We start from the raw sequence: 23,428 nt of genomic DNA, 5'->3' as shown, positions 1-23,428 counted from the left end.
GCAGCAGACAGGAGGCTGAGAATTACTGCAGTGCTGTACCTACAAATAACAAGCTAATGCAGTCGGTGCTCAATAAGCCTGGAGACCTGCCATATACAATAAGAACCGGGCCTGAATGAGAATTTTTTTCCCCCCTCTTAACATCACTTTCCCACATATTCTGCATCTCAGTTTCCTGGCCAACTATGTGTTTGGTTTTTCACAGAAGCAAACACTGGGTTTTGGGAAACCCAATGTTTCAACTGATTACATGAATATGTGAGTATTCTGAGCTCTTCATTTGCAGAGGAGATTTTATCATTAGTTCTCTAATGGAAAAATCAAAATATCCAGTTTAAAACTTCATTTCATCAAATGAAGAAGGATTTTCTTCCACAAGATCAACACTTGTCATGTCACTATAAATACAATGAAACCTTCCTGGCAAGCTGATGGAAGCTAAAACTTTGCTTTGTGGATATTGCTTCTTTTCTGTCAGATCTAAGTGTTACATGTGAAATAGAACAGCTTTTTCAGGATATAGTGAGATACAGGAAACAACACACCTGTGAGAGTGTCTCAGAGTAGGTATAGTACAGATGAGTGCGGTCTAAAAGAGAAGGTAGGAAGCTGGCAATAATGAGGGGCTTTAAGTAACTACGTCTGCAGCAACTATTATGGTAATGACGAAGCTTCCTTCAGGTCTGAAAATTAAATCTAAAAAATAATCTCAAAGATAAGCTCCTTACATTTCCTTGTTAGATGCAACCCAGACTGGGATCTCTGTTATTGAGACTACAATAAGATGCTAACTGCTTATTTCCCTCATGATGCCTCGTAGCATTAAAACAAAACATATGGATGTGCTAATGACCTTGTGTTTGCCATAAGCAGTCTATAAGGACCTTGTGTTTGAACAGAGGGCATGAAGGAAAATACTATGTTATGGCTGCTGTCACCTAAATTTTAATAAAAAGTTCAATTTGTTGGTTACCTGCACACAAACATCAGTCCCTTCACATAAGAAATGAGCTCCCCACTTGACACCTCCACATTTTTCACTCTAAAATCTAATTAACTAAAAATCAGAGAGAGAGAGAGAAAGATGCAGGACAGCCTCACGAGTCGAAATTTCATCACTTGCTTTTGGTGTGATTCACGACATCTCTGAGACCATCAAACCCACAGCAGCACTTTAGACCCCATTCTGTTACTTTTGCTGATGAAGGGGTGCAGCATTGGGTTTGTTAGGGGGGGCAGTTAAAGAGTCGAGGAAGTAGATTTACTGCAGCGGATGCCGAGGTGATAATTGAGTCTGGGGTGGAGGGAAGAGGAGGGGATGAAAGGATATGAGGGCTGTTATTACTGTGAATATGAATCCAAGGAGGAAGGAGCCAATGAGCACTCCAACGAAGAAACCAACAGAGCGGAAGAAGGCAGGTGTCTGAAAGACGTTTCCTGTTCCCATCTGGTCATAGGAGGTGATGGCACTGGAAGAAAAAAACATGCAAGGAGAAATTACAGCAATGAAAAACTTTCTATTCCACAAACTTCAATTTATTTTAATGGGATTTTATGTACATAATTGGTAAATGGAAGGAAACTTATACATAAATTTTACAAATTAAACTCTCAAAGGTGTGCTGGGAATTTGTATTCACTCCATTTCACTGCCATACCCCAAAATATAATAGAGTTCAACCACTTGCCTTGAGAAATTACCTCATTAGCAAATTGAGTACATCTACTTCTGACCTCTATTTTTAACTGAATTTGTAAATCCAGTGCTATCAAAGAAGAAAACCTGTGAGAGGCAGTAGAGGAGTTGAATCTGGGTCAAATGTTCATCTTCAAGCAGGACAATGAGCCAAAGAATTCAGCCTGAGAGCTACAATCGAAAGGCTTAGATCAGGTCAAAGCTCACAGGCCAAATCCAGGCAGTAAGATTATTTCATTGATCAAATATAGCCCACCACAAGGTTACAAATATGCAGTCACACCAATAACACTGCATATTTTATAATGCACCACAATGGCGACTTCAGCTGAAGACAGTGCAACACAAGCTTCACTTTCTGGGAGTTAGATACAACAAGAAAGCTTATGCCACTTTCCACAGTGCCAAGTAATTACAAACTACTACAAAATGTTCTTGTCTAATTTTCTGGCTTTTCAGCAAGAAGAAATAATTTTGGTAATTCTAAGCTAAAACAGGAAATGTTTGGTCTGATTTAACTTCAAACAGTGAGAAATAAATGTGTTTGTGTCTTTTTATTCTGTGTATGTAAATATCTGGTTTCAACTCTGTCTATCTATAAATAAGAGAAATAAAGATGGAGTTAAAAATTTGGGTCACCATTAACTTACCACCTAGAGGAATTTAAAGCTTTTCATTGATTAGAATGAAGCTTCTTGCTTGCATAAAATAATTTTTTAATTAAATCTCCCAGTGATATAGTCCATGTTTCATGTCTTGGCTCCTTCTGTGATTAAATTTGACACTGCTAGTTTTGATCAATCATGTGTGAGATTGGCCCAGACACTGTTCTTTTTTCCTTCAAATAAATGAGCTACAGTCATTTTGGTCTATTGCATAAAATGAGCTACAAACAGAGGAGCTTTTGGCTTTAATGTGAAAAAAACATATCAAAGTCAGAAGGTTTATCAAGGTAATGTAAAATATGGTTGTTGTAAGTGCTCTATTATATAGTTTATTGTTTGAGTCAAGTGCAGTTATTAGGAAAATTACTCAGTGTGAAGTAGTCTGCAGCAGAGAACATATATTTCCAATGTTAATATGCTGAACAAAGCCCTCCAAGTGTAGTTTCCTGCAGTCACTTGTAAACACATGGCCTTCTAAGGAAGTATAGTCTGCTTCAGAAAAACAACACATTCCAGATGATTTCCTTCACAAACACTTCAGAGCAGTGTTGGAAAGAGAAAGGGTTCACTGCTGCTGATCATAAAAATAGCAGCATAACGTTATATGTGCTGCTATCATATTTACTCTGTTGGAGTGATGTGAGACTTCAACATGCAAGTCACCAAGTGCAAAATAACCCTCGCAGGCAAGAAGGTGGGAAAGAGAAATTATCTGACTGACTGCGTGGGAGTGCGTGCGTGTGTGTGTGAGAGAGGAAAGAAGGCAATAACTGTGAAGCATGCAGAGACAAGCAGCCATGCAACTAACCGACAGAGGCGGCTGCATTTGTGGAATAACATGATTACATTAACCACAGCAGACCACATATAGCAACCCTGTTCGGACTCCTGAGTAAGGTAAAACTCATAAAAGGTCTCATATTACTGATCACAAAAATCTGTAAAGTAAATGGCCTTAAAAATAGATGAATATGTAAACAGGATTTTTTTGTGGTATATTTTTTTGAGAAATGTATGCCAACAATAAAAACAAACAAGAAAAATCAGTAATGAAGTTTGGATTTCTGCTGCAGGAATTCATAAAACTACAGTAAGAAAACTAAAAATGCTTTGTTTTTATTTGAGTTCATGAGGCCTCACAAGAGGCCTCAAAAACTTATCCTATCAACTAACATTTGCTGACATTAATGTTTGGCCAATGACTAAATTATGGGAAAAAAAACTGAGGTTGATTCTGAAGCATTTCAGTAGCAATATATTTCAAGCTTAAGCTTTAAAGTCAAAGTTTCACTCTGATGTCCCCCAAGTCATAAGTGCTGCTGCCGTGTATGGCATAGAGAACAACCTTCAAAGCTTCAACTTGTAAAAAATTTCTATTTCATTCCTTTTTGAAATTTTCTGTATGATTGTTTCATGTTCATTTTCAATGCCATATTCTACCTGTATCACATTAAGTTAGCAAACAAGATTCTGTATATTTTGACTTCTGTTCTCATATCCTTCTATTTCTTGAAGAGAAATCTGCCTGACTCATGTACAACTTGTGTTGGGTGGTCAGGGCCTTTCAAAAACATCAGAAGTTTGATGTTTTTGGAATTAGAAATCTGTCCCAGAATTATGTTCTGTAAATTGCTAGTAATCAAGTTTTTCTTAAAACATCTGTGTGGTGTTTTTGAACATGGCTCAATCATTTTGGTTGTGGTCATACATACAAGTAGACATTTGTGAATAAGGAATTTAATTAAAACCATGTAAATGGAGAGGGGAAAAAGAAAAGTCAAGTGCTTTTTAAAATATTGATCAGTTAGTTTAAGGCTTATGTAAAGTTATCAGAGGAATATGCATGTAGCTGGGTTCGGGAGGGTTGCTTTTACATTCCTTCATTATATTTACACCTTAACAGCCAAACAAACACAAAATCTTAACATGCCATGTTATTTTAAAAGAGACAAAAAGTACTTAACATGGGTTTGATTGATTTTATACATTTTACAGAAAGGTCTGACTCGTAGCTTAAAGTTGAAACGAGCCAGTAACAGCACAGCATTTTTTACTTCCATGTCAGGAGGGGAGAAATCAATCAAGTTGTCACTAATGAGCTCTGCAAATGAAAAGAGGAAAATCTATTACCCCCTCTGTGGAAATAAAGACTCCGATTGGGTTAGCACACTTAATTTGGCCGCAAGTCAATTTCTTTAGCGTACAATACTAAAGACTGTGTGTTCAAAGGTTTGGTGCTGCTCGCTTTAGGCCCCAACCTCAACATTTTTAAATGCCGGACCTGCCTGAGTGGTGGGGTAACACGCCTGGGAGAGGGCACATCAGTGAGCTGCTTCCCGAGCTTGTTAGAAATCTGGTGCCAGGAATCGACACAACTCTGTAAAAAGGTCCAGCTTTGTGTGGAGGAGCCTCAGCACAGCAGTCAAGTGACGAGAGGTGGCATGAGGGACAGTCACGCCACTTTATGAACAAATGTGGCACTATGCAGCTTTGTCTGGGAAGATGCTCAGGAATTAGCATCTTCCATTATCACATTAAGTTAGCAAGCGAACAGTGCTGTACAGCACATACCGTGACAACTCATTATATGCAATAATCTAAAAATGGATTGGATTCATTATATACTTCTCTGTAGGTGAATTATGAATTATTTCTATCTCCAATTAGCCATCTGTTTGCTCATCTTTAAGACTGGCTTTGTATAAATATACCAGACAAACCCTGCCAAGCATCTGAATGCATATTTGAAAGCAGTGCAAGAAAAAGATGGGACAGCAGATGGAAAAGAATGAGAGGATTGTACTGCATGGACAAGGAAAGGTTATCATGGATAATCCGTTGAGCTTCCACTGATTTTATGCTGAGTTTAGCCTGAATTTGACAGCACATACATAAGCCTGGTTTGTTATCCTGGGAGTGTGTTGTAACTCCAGGACCTGACTTCTTTAATGAGATGCTGACATCGACAGAGGCAACTTGCTTATGTAGCCCACTGCATACCATCAAGGCGGTCATGCTACTTTACCCAATCATACCGCTCCTGTACAGCTGGCAGCTTCCGTTCAGTTACCCTCCACCGCTACACGTCCGCCTCCATGCTGCCAGCTGGCAAATTCCTCTCACCCACACAATTAAACTGGGAAACTTACTCATTGAAAGGGAAAAGACTAACACAGAGAATACTTACTGTGTCAAGACAATGGCCACGGCATCATTAAGGACACTCTCGCCAAACAGCAGGGCGTGCAAATCCGAATCCACAGGTAGGTCCGACAACAGCCCAAGGACTGAGACTTTAAAAAACAAAAAAACAAAACAGAATCTGCCCTTAATTGTTGTTTTAGTGCAGGACACTAAAACAACACAGGTGTAAAGGGAAAAAGTAATTAACTAAATTACTCTGCAAAGATGCAGTGTAATTTGGGAACTCTACCGCAATAAGCAGAGAAAGCAATGGCAGTAACATCACAATTTCACAATAAAAACTAATGGAAAATGTGAAATCATTGTGATAAGGAAAGAGAAGTTGTCTGAAACACTAACAAAGCAAACAGTGTTCAGGCAAAGATCAAAGAAAAACACATTCCATCATAAAGTCTAGTAATTATGTTTAAGTACCGAGAAATTAAATTCTTGGATCAGTTATTCTCTTATAGTATCGGTTGATGAGTTTGGTCAGTTTATTCTTTAATGTTGACATTTACTGAGACATTAAAGTGGCAAAGTAAAACCTAGGCATAAATAGAATCTATAATTTTATATAATTAATAATATATATATTCTGCATATATAAGTTAAACTCAGCTGATTTGCAGCTCTGGGAACTTTTATAAATATACATTTTACATACATGTACTCTTGGTGAAGACTGAAAAGTATGTTATCTGGAGTATTTTTATCTTTATTTTTTATTATTATTTTTTCTTTATGCAAAGCATGTATGACCACACAAAACATAAATAAATAAATAACAGGATTTCAGCAACAAATTGGAATTGCGAATCAAGATCTGGTGTGTGAACTAAAGGCTTAGCATCGCTAATAAATGCTGTTTGTGTTTGATTTATGATAATTTGGGTATTAATGGTCCTTTGTCAATGCTTCAAATGTGTTTGGAAGTCAGAGCACATACCTAAAAAATGGAATAAAACTAAACCTATTGGCAACAAAGTGCAACTGCAAAACAACAGATGTTCTGATTGTGTTTATGTTGACCATACAGCATATTACACTTTTCTTGTTAGAGCGGCACAGGTTTCTGTTCTACAATGTGATTCTACTTGCAAAACATGAATATAAATGTGTTCTTTACAACAACTAGAAGCCTTGGAATGAGAGGATGCATCTAATGGAAGAATGAAAGAAGGCTTGAGCTTTAGAATCAGCTGATTAAAACATGCAGAAGACGTTAATTATAACCTGATGTGGATGAACTGCTGGCAAACAACTCCCTGCTTTGATATGATGCACTCGCTGCTTAACATTCATTGGTACATAGTTGAGATTCCCACATGGGTATGTCTTGAATAATGATGTTAGGTATCCATAGGATTGTAGATGTAAATTATAAACAGTGTTTAAACCAAGATGATGTTCCTCTTGGCCACTGTGCTATTAGCTTACAGGAATCTAATAGGAATTACATTATTTTTTCAGCACAGTTTGTCTAAAGAGAACATTGTTGACAAGATGCACAAATGGCTTCACATCTTAAATAACTCTCTGGACTGATTTAAGTCTTTTGCAACCTGTAACAGGTCTACTAACAGCCTTATTCCCATCTTCCCATCAATTCTGACAAGCTTCCCTGCCAGGCACCTCAACAGCATCATGCTGCCACCACTATGTTTTACAGTACGAGTGGTGTTTCCAAGCTCTTGTGCAGTGTTAAAGTTCTTTCAAGTATTTTGCAAGTAATTAAAAGAGGACCTCCTCCTTGCCTGGAATGCCAGTGGAGGTGAATAGCTAAGTGTTCAAAGGTTTGCAGTTGTGCCATTATCTTTTCATCTTCAGAGATATTTAAAATGAGTCAGAATGTCTTATAACCCAGCCATGACTTAAACTTTTTCACAATTTTATCCTTGACTTGTATTCTTTAGTCTTTTGCAGAACATCCATAATTGCACTGATATCAAGCTACACACAGTAGGATGTCATTTATGGTTATTAGGGGTAAAACAGCTAAATACAAATAGGTTTTGCTAACAAAAAATTTGAAACAATAAAAAGCTGTGTCTCATTTTAATTTAATATTCAAATTAGTCTACATGTCAATACAATACATTGATGTTTGTGATTTTTATTTGCCAAAATTGTGAAAATGAGTATGATCAAGCTGATTTTTTCCCCACTACATAATGAAGATAATTTTGCATCCTCTCAGAGGACCTAGAATATGAAAGCTAATGCTACCAGGACATTATGAAGTCTTTAAGATGCCGGATGCTACGCTCATTCTACTGGTATTTTGATGTGCAGGGGAAAATACAAATTTCTCAGATTTTATCCAAAGTGACAAACACAAGACAGATCTTAAAATATATATATGAAAAACAAGCTTTTGACACATTTCGCCAGTTGTGCTTGTGGATGTTGTAAGCTGTTTGGCACTAGAGGGTGACCTAAATGTTTCAGAAGGAATCTTGACCCTAATTAGACTTGTCTGTACACTTCACAATGAGTTGGTTAATTTTCTACAATGCATCAACTGTAAAATGTATCCTTTAATGGACGTTTTGTGATACTAATAACGTAATATTACATTTCAGACTATTATTACACTGGATGCAGATGCATGCGGCCTACTATAGTACTATGCTGGTAATATATAATGTGATTTTTAAGATGAAATAGGCTCCAAGTGGATTCAAATCCCATTTGATGGGACCATAGTGCAGAAGTAATCCACAGAATTAGCCTTAGTGAAGTTTGTGATCTGAATAAAGAGTCAGTTCTAACAGTAATGTTTGGCCCTGTGGGAAATGACAGGCCAGCAAGGGGCAAGAAAGACAGGAAATGAGCAGACTGACAATAGTGAGACAACTGCCTTCAGACATATTTTGACAGATGTGGCTCTCTGGTGTTTGATGGGCTTAGAGTTCTTTTGAGTTCAGGGTAAGATGGAATTGTTCCATCTTACCGCTCCTATAATGCCTGACTGGTGCGAGCATGTTGTGTAACACTTATGCTGATGGACAAAAACAAGAAGACGGCGACAAGACAAAAAAAAGAGAAGAAGAAAAAAACTATCGTCTCTTCTCACACAAACAGGGTGGCAGTGTAGTCAAGGCAACCAGTCCTACAGTTGTCAAGTGTTTGTCAGTTTCCACAGCAACACCATGAGGTAGACGGTATACAATTATTGCCGACATAACACAGCTGAGAGGGTGGAAAGTAGTCTCATCAGGTCAAATTATCCCAGATGTAGACGTTTAGCATCCATTGTCACAAAGATTGTGACTATGTGAAGCAAAAAAGCAGCGGATCTGCTTGTTTACTTGAGTAAATTAGGCAGACGACGCTGAAAGTGATACAAAATAAACAGTGGAGAAAAATTGCTATAATGTGTGAAGCTCTGACTGGTCAAGTCATAAATACAAGCTTTAAAGATTTCTGATGGGCAATCATTTTGCAATTTCAGAAGAGGCTACATCAAAAAAAATGTATGTATATTTGATGGAAACATTTTTGGAAAATTAACGATAACGTCAATGGTCAACAGTTCAGTGTGGGAACACAGGGATGATTTGTAAGTGATAACCCATATTAACTGATCACCTTACAAAAATGAAGTCTCTTAATCTCCATAGCAATCCAATACATGTTATATTGTGAATTTTGCTCAAAGTAACTTTTGGGTCAGAGTTTTTTAAGGCTGAATGTCCTCATGTGGTGTAGTTTATGTTTTGTGGCCCTACTGAGGTTTTAAAGAAGGATGGTATCTCTCCTTAATTAAAGCTGCGCCATGGACTTATTAACATGTTCAATGCTGTTTGATACTACAAAGTCACTAGCCCTGAATAAATTGCAATTCTGATGAAAAAAAAATAGCATTCACCAATTATTCGGAATGTTTTGATGCTTTTATTCAAACTGGAGTGACTATACGGTTTCATTCATCTACTGAACTGCTTCTTAGGAAGTTGCAGAGAAACTATACACTCTTCGATGTCATCAAAAAACTTCTGGCAGACTCCTGGCAGATTAAAAGAGCTGGCAGAAATTGGAGAGCTCATTTTAATTGGTTGGTGTCCTGGCACTGGCTTAACTTTTTGACACACTTCATAATTTTTTTTATAAAGTTTAAGGACCTAATCCTTTCCTTTTTTTGTTTTTTTGCCAGCTTTGAACTGGGTTTGGGATGATTGTCTGTTGACAACAAAACAAAAATCTATTTCAATGAGTAATAATCAAGAAGGGAAACTACATTTGTACTGCTAAAAAATGTTACAATCTGGTATTATTTTAAAGTCTGCAGTGCCCAGATAAAAATGTATGTGTGCACTATTTCATGTGAGGAGAATTATAAAAATACGAACTCTAAGATGAAAGGAAGAACTGCGGAACTTAACTCATGTTAAGTGAGAATTTCACCGACCTTTAGTTATCACCCCTGAAGCTACAAATGGAGCACAGCAGGCCTCCAAGTTTTTGATCTGAACTATTGGTCCTATATTTAAATTGGGGAATAACAGTTAGACTGAGTAGAAAGTGGTTATTTTGTAAAATAAAATGATGCATATTAAAAAGGAGCATCAAAGCTGGGTTTCTATGACATTTAAAGCAGATTTAAACGTGTATTTGTTCCTACTGCCAACAACATATTTAAGGTATTAACTCTCCCCTATGAACCTTTTTCAATAGTATGTTTATTTAAAAATATTTCACAAACTACACAGGCACTGGTTTTGAAGAAAATGCAAAAATCTATGCCAAGTATCTGAAAACTTGCTTAAGGCTGTTTACAGCTTTGTGCTTAAAAGTAAGAAATGAAACAAACTACAGCAAGGATCCTGAAAAAGATTTTATTCAGAGAGAATGGAAGCTATTTGGTCAAGGTTAATGCTTTTGCATAGCGAATTTATGACATGCAAGTGCCACACAATCAGAAAAACTGGCCTGAGAGTGCAGCTGAACAAGCAGTTGTCTTGTGAAGACCCATATTGATTTATGTTGTTATAATCCTGGTTAGTATTTAAGATGACATGAGAATTCTGTGGGTGTTTGTCAGAGATATTCCATTTTTATGGTATTTTAGTGTTTGGAGACTTCACTATTATTTTAATAAATAATTTTCACTGACATGCGATTGTAAACAAACACTGTAGAAGAGGCATTTGCAGCATGTCCTAAACACTGTTCTTTATGACTGCAACTCTAAAAGAAATATATTAATGAATACAATTGTCACACAATTAAGAAGTAGCTCAGCTGAGCTAAAGTATTCAGACACCACAGTGTAAAACCGGCTTCTTAAAGCATGGATTTCAGTTTACTCTTAAAACAAAGATGCCTCATGCATAGTAAATGTTAAAAAGCTATGAAAATATTGAAACTTTTTTAACTGCATGAATTTGAAAGAGTTTTTAATAAACGGAGATGCTTAATCCACATCTCCACAAGCTGCACAACATAAATCTGAATAACTGAGTTTCAGAGAAGCAGTGAGCTACACGTCATGGCTAGATGTTATTGAACCTTAGATTGCCTGAAACTAATTATTATGTAAAAATATAAAACCATGCAGAAGTATTCATACTATGTAAATGTAATCATTTTCAGTATGTTGCTGAACTCATCTTCCCATGAACTCCATATTCCCTCCCCTCACCATGATGCTGTCAGAACCGAGTTTCTCTGAGGATGGTGTATTAAAAATTATGTGCAGTTTGCACTTTAAGCCAAGCATTATGCCGGTGGGATGCTCTTCCATAAAAAGCAGATTTATTGAGAGCAGAAATAGCTGTCCTGTTGATCCTCCCACCTGAATATGGATCTCTGCAGCTTTTCTAGAGTTACCATTATGTGAACAGCCATGTCCTAGATTGTTTGGACTTGTGTGATTCTCTTTTTATGTTGGGAGAAGATCAGTTACGTTTTAAAATCATGATTCATCCCCATTCTACTTCTTTATTAAACAATACTTCATGATGGTCTATTGCATAAAATCCCATTACATCTATTAAAATGTAGGGAAGGTTTAAGAGGTAAGAAAGCTCTTATTCCTTGCTTTTTTTTAAATTGTGTAATATCTGATTATATGCAGCTTGCAGTATTGCTTAATTGCTAAATCTTCTTGAAGGCCACACATTTAAGCCAACATAAGCAGGATTGGACATTAAAATGCTGAATTACAAATCAGAGGGTCTGGGGTTTGATTTTATATTTTGACAGCACAATGCTGAGCCTATAGGCCTTGCAATTTTAGGCATTCAGTTTGAGTCTAATCAAAGTGACGAGTGCACTGGGGTCAAAGCGAATGAGCACAGCGTGGCATTGAAAAGTATTGCCTCTCAGCTGAACCACAATTTAAATCCTCCCTTTGATGCTCACCGAGATCACTTATTGGTATAAATAATTCATCTGCAGCAAGAACTTCATCATTGTCACAGTCACTTTATTGAATAATGCTGAACATGTCCTTGAGAACACAGAGAGAAATTCACATAGGAGAGCAATCTGTTCTATTTTTTGCAACAAATTTGCTATCTGCTTTATTTCTACACTTGATTCTCTAAGAAGATTGCACCAACACATGTAGACACATTAAGTCCAGCGGTTGGGAGCCCTTAGCATCTCTTTTTGGAGTAGGTTACAGTTTTCATTGTTTGTTTGTTGTTTATTCCTACAGCATTTGAGTCGATTTTGTTCAATGGATTATTTATAATGTATTTTTTTATAAAAGTATTTTGTTGTACATATTTAAAGAAAATCATTTCCTATTTTCATCTAAATCACTTGTTGGGTGGGATGTGTGGAGCATACCTGCATGAAGCCAGATGAGTTCTGCTGGTAGAAAGGAAAATAACTTTGATGTGAAATTTTTGTCTGTAGTTCACCTACCAGGATCAGTGGCTGACATGATTGCACCAAACAGGAGGCAGTCAGTGAGGGAGAACTCTCCATCTGCTGCTCGCCTCAGAAGCACCATGAGTCTGGTGAAGCCGTAGACAAGGGCCCTAGTATTGGGATCAAACAGACAGGAGAAAAACACACTGCGGTCATTTTTTTCTGGAAGGGCAGGAAGGTGCAAACCTATCAGTCATCCTGCTAAACGCAGCAGGGCTTCCACCCCTCAAGTAGTCAGGCTAATGGGGCTAGACACAACCAGCAGGTGCATTGACCCTTTTCCAGATAGTAACGGCAATACAAACAAAACAACCTTTTTTTTTCATTCTCAGCCTACAGGCATGATTTGCAGTTTAATTTTGAATTAAACAATAATTGGATGCAAACTGAAATCTCTGTATGTGAAGTGTTTTAACAGAAAAAATTTGAGAAGACCTTGTGAAGGGCATCACAGCAGAATAATACAGAGAAAGAATTTTCTTATCATCCCTGGAGCTTGGCTATAGAATAAATCTCAAACTCTAACTGTCCCCGGCTTTATCTCGCCTTTAAAAGTGAGGCACTCTGAAGGCAAAGAAAAAAAACAAAAAACATACATAACTGCAGGCCAGCTTCTGAATCGAAAACCGAGGTGTGTTAAGTCCTAATCCAGTAAGCAAAGACACATCCCATAATAATCAATATGCCACTGAGTCTTCTGGGGAGCACTGTGTCACTTTGTTACCATGGAGCTGGCACACAACCGTGTCCCTATGGTCAGGATTTAAAGCACTGTCCTCACGTTGAACAACATAAGCTGCCTTATTCATGAATCTTAAGGGGAGATTTGAGGTTAGGGTGATTGTGTTTCCACCGGTGGGGTGTTTGTGTGCATGCACATGTATGAGCATGCCACTTAGAGTCAGGCTCTCAGGCGCACGCACACACAGTGAGAAACAGGCAGGAGAGTGTCAGGCAGATCTGCCTGTTAGGTTCTCGAACATGACACATTACAAGCAACATCACTAATCTGTAGCCTGCATTATGACATCTAAATGTAAGGTTAAATGCAGGTTTTAAACATGGGTTTGCAGATTCCACACAGGTGTTTCAATAAAATATCAGCGGCTCTAACCTTGTGTGGAGCAGGGAGGGTTTGAGGTAAGTGGCTTATCTCCCAGTGGCACTGAATCAGTTTGAGAAGAAAAACATAACAGAGAAGAAGAGGAAACACTTACTGTTTGGAAATCATAGAAACGAAACTCAAATTTCTGGATCAGGCTGTAAAGTGACATGATTGCAGTTTAATTGTTGTTGTTTTTTAGCCAATTTCAAGACTTATAAACCCAGTGTAGAATATTTCAAAGGCTGTAGACTTAAGATAATTTTAGCTTCAGTTTCAAATTCTGCTTCAAACTAATAATAAAGTAATCGACAAATTGAGTTGGTCACACTCTGTGTCTTCCTGTGTTTTCCCTAAAGTTGGGGATGGATGTCAATGAGATCTTAAGAATGTGGGTTTCCCTAACAAACAAATCACTGGATGCAATTTTCACAAGCAAAGAAGTGACATGACAATAAACTATATTAGCTAGTTGGAACTCTAGGCCAAGAGTTCAAGTGAACAAGCTTTATTAGTTTAGCAGGAAATGCTTTTGAAGAGTATAAAAATATTCAAAATAGTACAGATAAGCTAAGCTCTTTTCCAAAGCAGTAGATAAAGCCAGAGGCAATGTTGTCAATAAAACTATGGTTTAGCTCGGAACGAAAAGCAGAAAGAAATTAACCCTGTTAGAAATTTGCTGATTTACATTAAGGAAAATGAGTATTTGAACACCTTGTGACTTTGCAAGTTCTCCCACTTATAAATCATAGAGGGGTCTGAAATGTTCATCTGAGGTGCATGTCCTCTGTGAGAGACACAATCTAAAAGAAAAAATGCCCAGAAATTACAATGTATGATTTTTTTTAAATGATTTATTTGTTTGTGGCTTTCTGACCAGCTGGGGCAGAAAGACGCACTCTTTAAATCAGACAGTGACTTGAAGAAGAGCAACAAAAGCAAATGAGGTGGATGAGCAGTGCTTGCCAACAACTGATGGCATCATCTAAGGCATGTTACTGTCATGAGACTCTGATACAGCAACATATTTCAGTCAGAAGCCTCTTCATATGACTGATACCGGAGAATCTTACTGCTCACAGTATTATCATCCACAGCAACTCTGCAAATAGGAGAGCAATTATGTTGTCTGCAGTTTTTAAAAGGCATATTCTGCTGGTTTTTTTTTGTTTGTTTTTTCTCAAAAATATTATTTTGTTATTTTAACTGCTAATGTCAAATTCTACTAAGATTCTCCAATATTGGGCTGGCTCAGTCTGTAATGTAAAGTGTAGTATGTCTGCACAGATGCTATAATTGCAATTGTCTAGCATTCCTCCTACTATGTAGTAGTACTTTAGGGATATGCAAATCTTCAGAGTGACTCATTTTCATGTTTCATTGTTTTATTTCTATATTTGCACAATCTTGAAGTCTACGTAATGCATACTGGAAGTAGTAAGCTGAGATTTGCCTTGCATGGAAATGTCTGGATTTAGTGAAGCATGTGTATAAGTTCCCCAACATGTCTAGTAGTTGTTCTGGAGAGCATAATGGCTTAATCAACAACTAGATAAAGCAGCTAGCATACAGAAATTGCCATTTTTTTGTGATTGGAATTCAGAATGACCTCTTGCAGCAGAACCTATGAAATATTTAGAGTATCATAAGAGCAACCACTGGATTTCATCCTACTGAAGTTTATTACGAAAGACCAAAGCACTAAAAAAGTTAATCCTGAAGTCAAGCCCCTTCAAAAAAAATAAAAACAAAGAAAAAACTAACTTCCAACACATTATCTGTGGTTGTAGTCATTTAGATAATAGGGGTCTAAATATCTAACAAAATCAGAGACTGCCATCTAGTGCTTTCAGGACAGAATTGCAATACTCTGCTGTTAGGGTTCAGCATCTTGATGTGGCATACCTATGAAGTGGGATGGATTATCTCAGCAAAGCAGAAGTGCTCACTATCAAACATTTAGACAGATTTGTGGACAACATTTGAAAGAAATGGCAATATTGTTATCTGGAATGAATTTTAGATCTTCGAGTCCATTTCATGAAAAATGGGAGCAAAAACAAAAGTGTTGTGTTTATATTTTTGTTGAGTGTATGTATATATATATATATATATATATATATATATATATATATATATACACACACACGCTCCACTAGCAGAGTCAGATGGTTCCAAGACCTTCATCTTTAGCACAGTTCAGCACACTAAGAGCTTTTGCAGACATTGTAATACATCACTTGATAAGCTGCATGGTGCTGCTGCCACACCAACGCTGACACACTGAAACCAGATGACTGGGGCATTTCCAGAACATAATTAATGTTATTTGCTCCACCTGTGCTATTCTTGCTTTAACAACACTTTGCACAAAAAAGCAAGGAGAGATTTTATACAGAGATGCAAAACTGATGGTCACATCACCAAAATATGATAACAGTGACTTACTTGGACTGACAAATAAATTGCAGTGTTAACTAAAAATGAATTAAATTTAGTCTATTCCTATTTCCATGTTGTATTCCTAAGCAAATATTTTTTTCCTAGTATATTAAACTTTTGTACATTGGTTTATTATTGCCTATTGTAAAGTAATGTGTGTGAATTACATTAATAAATAAATGCCCAAGTCTCTCACACAAACTGATTTCATTATTGTACACTGGAAACCGTTTTCATTCTCATGGTTCTCCATTTACAGTCAATCTGTTGACTCTCATGTAGTCACCTCAGAAAATGTACTCACATCTTCTGCTTTGTACACTCAGCAAATACAGAAATATTAAAATATTACAGTATTATTGTGGTGTTTTTGGTGTAGCAGTTGACAGCGCAATGTACTGACATGCAGTTCAAACTTTGAATTTTGGATTATGTTTTATTTTATTCTTTTCACATTTGCATTTATTGTTGTTAGACATGCTGAACAAAGAAGGAAGAACTGAGTTACATAAATAACAGTGCAGATGTTATCTGTGTAACAAGCACTCTCCAGTGCTTGTTGAGTGACACCAACAAGCACACACACACATATATAGTATGTCTTTCTTTCTTCATAAGTACTTTGTACTGACTTGCATTAATTTTGCATTCATTTTCGAGCCTAATCCAGACTCAGACTCTAAATGTAACCATTACGTGTAAATGCCTAACCCTAACCTAAACTAAACTCAGCTCACACCTTAGTTCTCAACCTAACCCATAAACAGCAACTTTTATCGGACCTGGGGTATACCCTTGGAATAAATACACAATCTAGAACTGTAGGATCTACAGTCTATCTTCAAGCAGTCCAAACTCCATTATCTAACTATAGTAAAAAAGCAGAAATCCCCTGTTCAAACTATTGGAAGCACCCAAAATCAGTATAATCTTTTGAAGCACCTTTTCACTGTACATCCAACAAATTTTCACTTCCAACAATCTGCTTACAGCCCTTAAACGTGTCATCTCTGTGTTGTTCTTTACCAGTATGGATCCAATGCAGATGAGACTGAGAGTCAATAGTACAAATGTATTTTGCAGTTGTCTATCCCTCCGAGAGGGGTAAGCTCTCCCACACTTTGAAAACCCCTAGACAGCAGTGACAAGCAAGTACCATATTTTGTTGTCCATTATGTAATGGTTGATTGGAAATTTTATATACTTGGCTGAAAGGTAACATTTGGTTTTGCTTCATGTTTTAAAAGTTTTGGTCTGGTTAGAGCCTATTGCAAACAAAATATGTCAAGTTGACCATGAGTGCAACTATTTAGGCCTGAGTTAGCTGTTTTGATAATGTGGAGTATGAATTGTAAGTTGGACAAAAGCAATCAAGAAAAACTAACTCAGATAATCTGGTCTTGATCCAGCAGTGAAATAATCTGGTTAAGAACCAGTTGCTATATTTATTAAATATTGCAGAAATAAAACTGCTCATTTCATATCATAACTAGCTGCTTTGCTGCAGCTTGCAAACATAACCTGTCCTTCAACAGCAACACAGTGGATAATGAGTACATAGAGAAACTGAGTACCTGCATATATAACATGCTTGTGTCTACAATAAAACATAAACAGATTAAAACATAAGGTACATGGAAAATCACCTATGAAGCTGAGATACACATTCTAGAACATTTGTTGCATGGAATTGATCAGTGTGAATGAACAGAACACTTACCCTATGGACAAGGAGCTGATCATGGTGCCCAGAAAAGCATAAGTCACAATAGAGCCCAGATTCTTGATGAATCGACTCTAGAACATGAGTCAAAGGGCAGATACAGTCAGAAAATCATAAAACAGACAAGATCTATGGTGAACAACACATCCATAAGTGAGGCAGCACAAAATACAATTTTATTTTAATTTTCAATGTGGTTTTAATGACGCAGCTATCTCACCTGATTCAGGGTGTAAGCCCCAAAGAAGATGATGGGGGGCAGGAAAAGGTCAAAAAGGATTTGCGGATCAAGCATACCCTGAAAAGACAGTCACTTCATTTATTGTATGATTGATTCAGTTGAATATTTCACATATTTAAAAACACACACTTAACTGAAATGTTGTTCATTTTGCATTGATTTTGAATAAAATTTGAATCTTAAGGGATGTACAGAGATCTCTGTGCTTCTTTTCCTGTGCTAGTGATCACTCAAGGGTAAGAAAGATTGATTGTCAATAAAATGATAAATCAGTCTTAACAGTTTTATTTGCTTACTTCACATAAAGGCATGCAGATATATATTAGAAAATTGCTCTTTGTTGAATTACTTTTAAAGCGAAAAGAAAGCAAAGTTTTAATAAATGTAAAGTTTCCATTAAAAGTAGGTTCTCTGTATGATTTGAGGCACCAAGACATTTCTTTTGCTCGAATAAGAAGGTTGCAATAGGGTGTAATGAATTATAAAAAATAAAAACATATCAGAAATGTCTGATGTGTTGTCAGAAAAATTTAGGAACATAAGATATTTTGATTAGAGTGCCAGAATGAACATTGTTGCTGAAAGCTGGAATTGATGGTATTAGCTGCCTCAAAGCTCTCCTGCACTTAGTGATTTTATGACAGTGCACTGATGTAGCACACTGCCAATGTGTCTTGAGGTTATATGATTAATGAAAAGCACAATGCAAAATGAAAATTATAGCTGTCTGTATCCAAGAAGCTTCTAGAACATATCCAGATAAGAAAGTACCACCATTAAAGCTGAGCTGTGCCATAAATTAGCAATAAAATCCATGCTGCAAATTACCTTGAACACAAACAGTGGCCATACTGTGAGACATTTCTGTATTTATATCCTCTCTGAATGTTTCTCATCTCAGCCAATGAGATGCAATACCAGCCAATCTGTAAGGCAGAATTCCATGTACAATTTCACTCTTGGATGATTTTAATTTGCATTGTGGGTAGATTTGTAAAGAAAAAATACACTGCAGCAACCTTCTGGTTTTATTTAAAAATATATGCTTTTAAGGGGAAAAAAATGGAATCGTCATATGTCCTGTCCAAATGATGAGGTTTGGTGAGAACAACCAAAAACTGCCCTTAAACTAACTAAAAGGGCAGTTTTAGTTAGCATCAAAGAAGTGGATAGATGAAAGCCTCTATTAACGTTTTTGATCTAGGACATGGTCATACTCTAATGAATATTTACCAGAGGTGAATTTCTGGCATGTTTCATAAAATTACAGAATACATCCAATATTGGAAAGTCCATTATAGAAACCAGCGAGCCAGCATGCTTTCTGAGTAATTCTGCATTTAAAGAGGAAACTAGATCTACAAATTGCTGTGCACCCATAAGCTAGCACTCTATAAATTACTTTTGTGTGGCTGCAATTGCCAAAAAAGAACAGCATCCATGAATTTTTAAAATATAAGATAAACACAAATATGCATGACACAAACCAATATGGCCACTGCAGCGAGTAAATTATGCATATCTGGTAGCTTTATTCTAAGGGCCACCTGCACCACTACGTTGAGGATGGAGGTGTGCTGTATACACTAATTGTCTTCTCAGCTCAGCAGTGCTAAATTTAATCAGACCACAAACTTTAATGCTGTTCTCCCCAGTGGCACATAATGGACTCAGTAATGCAATGAAATCCTTATCTCTCTCTGCTCGCTCCCCATATGTATCAGGTCTAATGGCTCAAAGTCTACACACGGTCTGACTAATGTAATGGCCTCTGTGGTAGTCTTTGCTGGTTTACTAATGAGACCTTGGCTTTCATAATGGGCCAAGGAGTCAAAGCCATTAGAAAAGAGTTACACTTGGCCTGGATGATTTGTAAGGTTCACAGCTGGTCACTGGTCACAACATCCCCCCTAAGCTTCATCAACAAATTTCTAAACACACTCCACATTCATGCTTGCTGAGTGTATCTGTGAAGTGCAGAAAATAACTTACCTAATCTTTTCATATGTCAAATTTCTCCCTTCAAATCACTAAAATATAAAATCAGATGCTAGTATATTGATGTTTTTTCTAAACTGTTGTGCTAATTACTCAAGGATAAATTCTGATCATTTGCTCTGTGGTTTTACTGTTAATTATTGTAAATTCTAATTTCTTTTTTCCACGTGTCAGCTCATTTTTATTTAACATAATTTGTCATACACTTATTTTAAAGATTGTTATTTACACCAAGAAAATATTAATTACAATTAATATTTACTGGAACAACAGCTGGAACCATTCAGCTGTTGAAAAGCAAACATTTTAGAGCCACAGGATAAGCCCACTCCAAAGTAGTGACTTACTTCTGATGTTGTCTTGGTTTCAACAAGAAAAATGTTGTGTTGTTACTGCTGAAGCACTCATTCTACAATAGTTCACATCTATTCTTCCCAAAACTCTTAAACAAATTTAACTGTAAAATTTTGTCATGTCTGTTTTTGTCCCTGCTGCTTGTGCTCTCTTCTCTATCAAACTTTTTCCATTCACTTAACTTTTCATTACTACACTTTGACAGTGAAGTCTGTGAAGAGCCAGCTTCTTTAGTATTGAACATTTCTTAATTCATCTTATTCTGGAGGCTATCAGTCACAGCTTACAAAACAACTGTGAAAGCAGATGTCCACATGTTTGTGAAGGCCATAACATAATATAACATTTTTCATCTAAAATAGTTTTCATTAGCTTATGCACATCAAATGGTTACATTTATGTTTGAGTTGTTCACTGCCCCTTTTTACATAAATTAGATGCAGGCCAGAAACTTTACAGAAATCAATTCCTGAAATAATTAATTACGTGTGCAGTTAATCTATATAACACAAATATTTTCTGTGTTTTTCAATGTCATCTCAACTAAATGATAATCAAATGACTTGCATATTGCATTTGATTTGTAATCATACAATGCAGATTGAAATTAAGCTGCAATTTCAAGAAAATTGTGGCTCCATGTTTTGCCTTCCAAGTTAGGTTTGTGCAAAAAATACAGGCTTAAGATGAAGCATAAGAAAATGTGTCTATGTAGACTAAAACTTTCTGATCAGCATTTTAAACACCATTTTTCTAATGGAGTTGATAAGAAAACAATGACGGAGCATATTCCTACATAAAATCTTTCAATCTCTAAGGTATAATGATCTCACTGCAGCCTTTATAAATGAAATTAATTACCCCCATTTCCACCACTCTAAATCTTTATCAGCCATAAATCTCTTCAAGGCTACAATTACCATAAACTGTACACATCACTGTATGCTTTAGTGTCTGTGTTATAATAGAGCCTGTCATTTTAAAAAGGATGAGAGCTATCTACATCCATTACTGTGCTCTGCGCCACAGGTTGAAGTGTGAGGTGTCTATTCAAGAGGAAAAAACCAGCAGTGTCTGCTCAGACACTTTCCTCTCTTTTCTGCAGTGCAGTGCAATCTGCCACCAATATCCCCTTGCCAAAGTATCTTATTATGGGAATTCAGCATGTAAACAACAAAATGGGAAATTGTCCTGAATCGACATTTTTTTCAAGCAGGTTAAATTATGCATTCAAAGAGGTTGATGTTGCTATATATATCAACCTAAGAATGAAAATAAGCTGCTTCACTTGAATGGCCTTATACGACAAATGAAAAGAGCAATCTTCTGTATTTGTCCTCTAATAATCCCTAATATGAATTAAATAGCTGTCTTCCCTTCTTTATGTGCACTACCATGCTTTTCTAATAACAAACCGACCATGAAAACAACCCGGAAAACTAATAACCAGAAGCCATTAAAGGATCATGTTGATTCAAATTCTTGGGGTGCATCCAGAACGCTTCAAATACTCCTGCTCCGATGCTAATTAAACGTCTTTTCAAAGGCAGTGAGTTTGTAGGACATGACGCTTCAAGTTGTACTAATCACACAACATACAAAAGCTTATCCGTGTAAAAGATTTGCTTTGCCATGCATCTCTGCTGAAGGTCAAACTAAATTGCCATAGTTACCGTGTGACGACTTGGGAGCTGCGAGCATCTTTGGCCCTTCTTGTCAATAAGTCTGTAACAGTGCTCACGGGATGAGATGTTGACCATTATGACATGAGGAGTGCTGTTTAGACCGCGGAAAGAACAAACGCTGCCCATGTTCTCCAAATGATCCTCTCGGTCCATCCACAAGTACCTGACAGCTAAACCCAGAAAGACACCTGCAAAAGAGTCACAAAAAATGCTTGCAAAATGTAATCGAGGTCAATCAAATAATGAAAAAAAAAGCTATTAAATGCATAATGGCTGATTATTATCTTTCCAATTTTGCCTTATGCTTGTTGCAGCTTAGGGCTGAGTAGTAAAAGAAAATCATTAGTGAATGTAGTAATGATGATATGACTTAAATACAATAAACAAATACTCTTTCAGCTTTCTGTTTATTGTGAACACAGACCTGAATAGGGAGTAACACAATAGAACTTTTCATCTGACTAATGGAAAACTAAATTGCTCGGCAATACAGTATCTTAATCTCTTTACTGAAACATCTTAATGTCCCCATAAAATAGTCTCTGCTGCTTTAGCAGGAGCATCACAAAATGTATTACCTACCTACAGAGCACCAATTCACTGGACTTACATAATTCAATTCTATTTTTTCCTGTCAAAATGTCCTTTACAAGTTTGTGGTATATTGCACATCCCTGCTGTCAATTTGTCAAGTTATTTCTCTGAGATCAAGAGAGCAAGAATGGGCAGACCATAACATGATCCTATAGGTAAGATGAACATTTTCTGAGAAACAGGTTATTTTATTTTAATTGTTGCTTAGATGTAAGCAAGAATCGATTGGAATAAACCTCAATTATGCGACTCTGTGTGCAATAAATCTACTTGTATTTAGTTTTATTGATTTATTGAAATAAATGTACGTTTCAATGATAATCTGATTTACAAAGATGCACCTGTAATGTCCTAACTTTAGTGTAATAAACATTGTGGCACATTAATTGAACTGAGTCCAGGAAGTGTTGCTGAGCAGCAGCTTCCGCGATTTACCCTGTCATTCGTGGGTCTGGGGTTACTTACCGTAAAACATTGCACCTCCAGCTTCATTAATGAGTCTGTATTTGAATTGTTTTAGTTTCCATACGCTGATAATTGTTATTAAGGCTAACCATACTGCGGAGAGAACAAACAGTGCCGCACTATCTTGTCGGCCCTTCGCGCTGCTTGACATCTTCACGGTGTTTGGGTCAAACTTTCCTCCTCTGAGTTAACAGTGACACTTCGGAAAGACGCCGCAGCAACATCCGCATCTGTAGCGTGCGTGACGCCTTTCAGATAACTCGGAAATTCTTGTTTTCTCTTCACGGAAGAATGACAAACTTCTGAGAAGAAAGTCTTGAATGATATTGACCTTAGTGTATAATTACTTAAAGACGAGCAAGGTGAAATAGCCTATAGGTTTTTTTTTTTACCTA

At 36.8% G+C, this 23,428-nt stretch overlaps 1 protein-coding gene across 1 annotated transcript in view; it reads right to left on the bottom strand.

Moving 5' to 3' along the window:
- LOC129364523 (sodium/hydrogen exchanger 9-like) overlaps positions 1-23,184 on the bottom strand; it is a 70,065-nt gene extending 46,881 nt beyond the window's left edge. Inside the window, exons 1-7 of the mRNA XM_055037191.1 lie at positions 23,034-23,184; positions 21,963-22,162; positions 17,917-17,994; positions 17,694-17,770; positions 12,424-12,539; positions 5,549-5,654; positions 1,331-1,469 (exon numbers count right to left, since the gene is read on the bottom strand). Coding sequence (XP_054893166.1) covers positions 1,331-1,469; positions 5,549-5,654; positions 12,424-12,539; positions 17,694-17,770; positions 17,917-17,994; positions 21,963-22,162; positions 23,034-23,184 — 867 coding nt within the window. The remainder of the gene's footprint in view (positions 1-1,330; positions 1,470-5,548; positions 5,655-12,423; positions 12,540-17,693; positions 17,771-17,916; positions 17,995-21,962; positions 22,163-23,033) is intronic.
- Positions 23,185-23,428: the final 244 nt, after the last annotated feature.

The sequence above is a fragment of the Poeciliopsis prolifica genome, unplaced genomic scaffold (assembly GCF_027474105.1).
Source record: "Poeciliopsis prolifica strain line A6 unplaced genomic scaffold, Auburn_PproV2 SCAFFOLD012, whole genome shotgun sequence".
NCBI lineage: Eukaryota > Metazoa > Chordata > Actinopteri > Cyprinodontiformes > Poeciliidae > Poeciliopsis > Poeciliopsis prolifica.
This window is presented reverse-complemented; position numbering and strand designations above follow the sequence as displayed.